This window comes from Contarinia nasturtii, unplaced genomic scaffold (assembly GCF_009176525.2).
Source record: "Contarinia nasturtii isolate CC-2019 unplaced genomic scaffold, AAFC_CNas_1.1 Cnas_scaffold_228, whole genome shotgun sequence".
NCBI lineage: Eukaryota > Metazoa > Arthropoda > Insecta > Diptera > Cecidomyiidae > Contarinia > Contarinia nasturtii.
Window position 1 is genome coordinate 1 of NW_022197585.1, and position 2,576 is coordinate 2,576.

At 32.6% G+C, this 2,576-nt stretch overlaps 1 protein-coding gene across 1 annotated transcript; it reads left to right on the plus strand.

Annotated features, from left to right (window-relative positions):
- Window positions 1–1,393: 1,393 nt before the first annotated feature.
- Window positions 1,394–2,550, plus strand: LOC116337307 (CLIP domain-containing serine protease 2-like; the record flags this gene model as incomplete). The annotated part of the gene is made up of 5 exons (XM_031761741.1): window positions 1,394–1,576; window positions 1,649–1,788; window positions 1,848–1,910; window positions 2,122–2,151; window positions 2,233–2,550. Coding segments are annotated over exons 2-5 (415 nt in total), but the record flags the coding sequence as incomplete, so codon positions are not given.
- Window positions 2,551–2,576: the final 26 nt, after the last annotated feature.

Here is a 2,576-nt window from a genome sequence, read left to right on the forward strand (position 1 = left end):
AAAAAAAAAAGTTACTTGTTGGAGTGGCTCTTGGTCTATTAATAATTACTTTCAATATGTTAGGCGTTTTTTAACCAAATAAATCCGAGTCATTCTATTACTATTCCTTTCAAAATGGTGACAAGTCAAAATTAAACATTAAAACTCCATTTTTATTTAATAAAAATTGGAGATAGAAGTAAATTAATTTATCAATGCATTTGTGGCATATTTGCTACGCACTGAAATTATGTATAGTATAAAGGTGTAGGTATATACCATTTGTTTTATCGTTTATTTCAGATAAGAATTTTCTGTGTTGAATCTGTTTTGTTAGTAGTAGTAGAAGTGTTTTATTTTTCTAACATTTTTTGAAACTCAATATCTTTTATCTTACCAATACATAGGCATACTAGTTGGCAAATCGTACATTTTTATATGCACTCACAGAAATCGCATGAAACTAAACATACACACTTGATACACTATTTTTTTTAAATAAAAAAAAAACACATTTATTGCTTTAAGAAAAAAGAAACATTTTTAATTCTTATGAAAAACAAAATATCCATATAAATAAAGAATGCACCACTGCGAAATTTTTTCATTACGAAAAAAATGCCATCCAAACTTTGTATTTTACATTTGTTGCCTTCTTTTTTGTTCCTAATATCGTTGTTTTAAAATATAAAATTTGAATTCATTGATTATAATCAAGGATTAAATTTAAAACATTAGGCATAACTTCATTTTTATGTTTTATAGACCAATGCGTGAAATAAGAGCTCTTTGCCGCAAATGTTTGTTGACATTTTTCAGAAGCACACTTCACTCTCTGAACACTTTTTGCCATAGAATGATTTTTAGATAGGATAGATTCGTAAGATCTCCGCAAGATCCGGATCCAAGCGTGCGTACGTAGCCGCATGATACATACATTCGTTATTTCGTATTGCTATGGCATGCGAGTCAAAGTAGGCGAAATAAGAAGAATGAATTTGCGTGCGTATTATATATGTATGCATCATGCGGCAGCGCACGCACGCTTGGATCCGGATCTTGCGGAGATCTTACGAATCTATCCTATCCAAAAATCATTGTATGCTTTTTGCATGTAATTTTTCATGCCTTTTTAAATTAAACAAATTAGCTTTTATTTTTTCTCCACAATAGCAACACAAAAAAAAACATTTGGTTTAATACAATTAAAAATATAATCAACAAGTTTTTATTTACACTGATTATTTTTTAGCACGCTTAGCTGTCAAAGCAATGTTATGGATACATGACACATATATAACATATCTGACCGCCAGGTGGCGATTTGTAGCTAAAGGGATAGATATATGCTTTAGTCGTACCGGGTGAAGAAACCTTATCATCGACAAATTATTTATAAGTGTTAATCGTTATCATTTGTTTTTTACACACAAATTCAGAATATGAGTGTAAAATGCCACAAGAAAAAGCAGGCATCTGTATAGATTGGCGTCAATGTGTAGCTCTTTACAATCTGCTCACAAAAAGAAATTTAAGATTTTCGGAACGAACACAACTAAAGCTTAGTCAATGTGCTTTCAAGAATGAATTCCCTTGGGTAATTTTGATTGACATTTGTTAGAAATGATGAGGTTTTTGTTTAAACTGTAATAAATCGCATTTTAATTAGGTTTGTTGCCCTTTTGACCCGAATCCGACAGATAAATTACCAAAATCTGGCTGTTGTGGAAATCAACTGGACAAAAACGTAAATTAATCAAACGTTTATCACTGATTTCACATGGGTGGCTTTAATTGAATACACAATGCGTAATTGATTTTTTTGCATTTTTTAAATTTGAATTTGATGTTTTTACTTTTCCTTGTAGCAAATGTATACAAAAGCTATCGTTGTGGTGGTGTCCTTATCAATGATAACGATGTTTTAACAGGTATAAAATAAGTAATGATATGAAGACCATATAGCGTTTAAATTTGGCAATCTACATTGTTCAAAAGTGTTCGCGTTCAAAAAAGCTACCATTTAGTCGATTCAAGCGAGCACAATCAGTGGCTAATGTCAAAATTATTCGAAAAACATGACCAGAAATGGAGATAAGAGGTGAATAATCAAAACAATAATTTTCTATTTCAAATTCAAAGCATCTCATTGTGTGAATGCAGAATTATCAGGTTTGAAAAGTCGAAATAATTTTTCTGAAGTACTCGTTCAACTAAAGTATATTAAATAATATTACTTTCTGAAACGAAAAGGCGTTCGGCTTGGTGAGTGGAATCTAAGAGAACATATGGATTGCGAAGAGAACGTGTACTCTGGACCAGTTCAAGATATTTGTGTGGTAGAACGAATTCGTCATGAAGACTATCATCCAAATTCAATGGTCAATGACATAGCTCTCCTGCGTTTGGAAAGACCGGCTCCATATACATCGTGGATCCAACCTATTTGTCTGCCCACTTCAAGCGATGGTCCCAAGGAAAATGTCAACGGATTTCCATATCAGGTGTCAGGCTGGGCCAGAACGGGCTGGGAAGTACCTGGAAGTGCTGGAAGTAGTATCAAGCTAAGGGGTGAATTTGATGGTTTCGCAATTGAT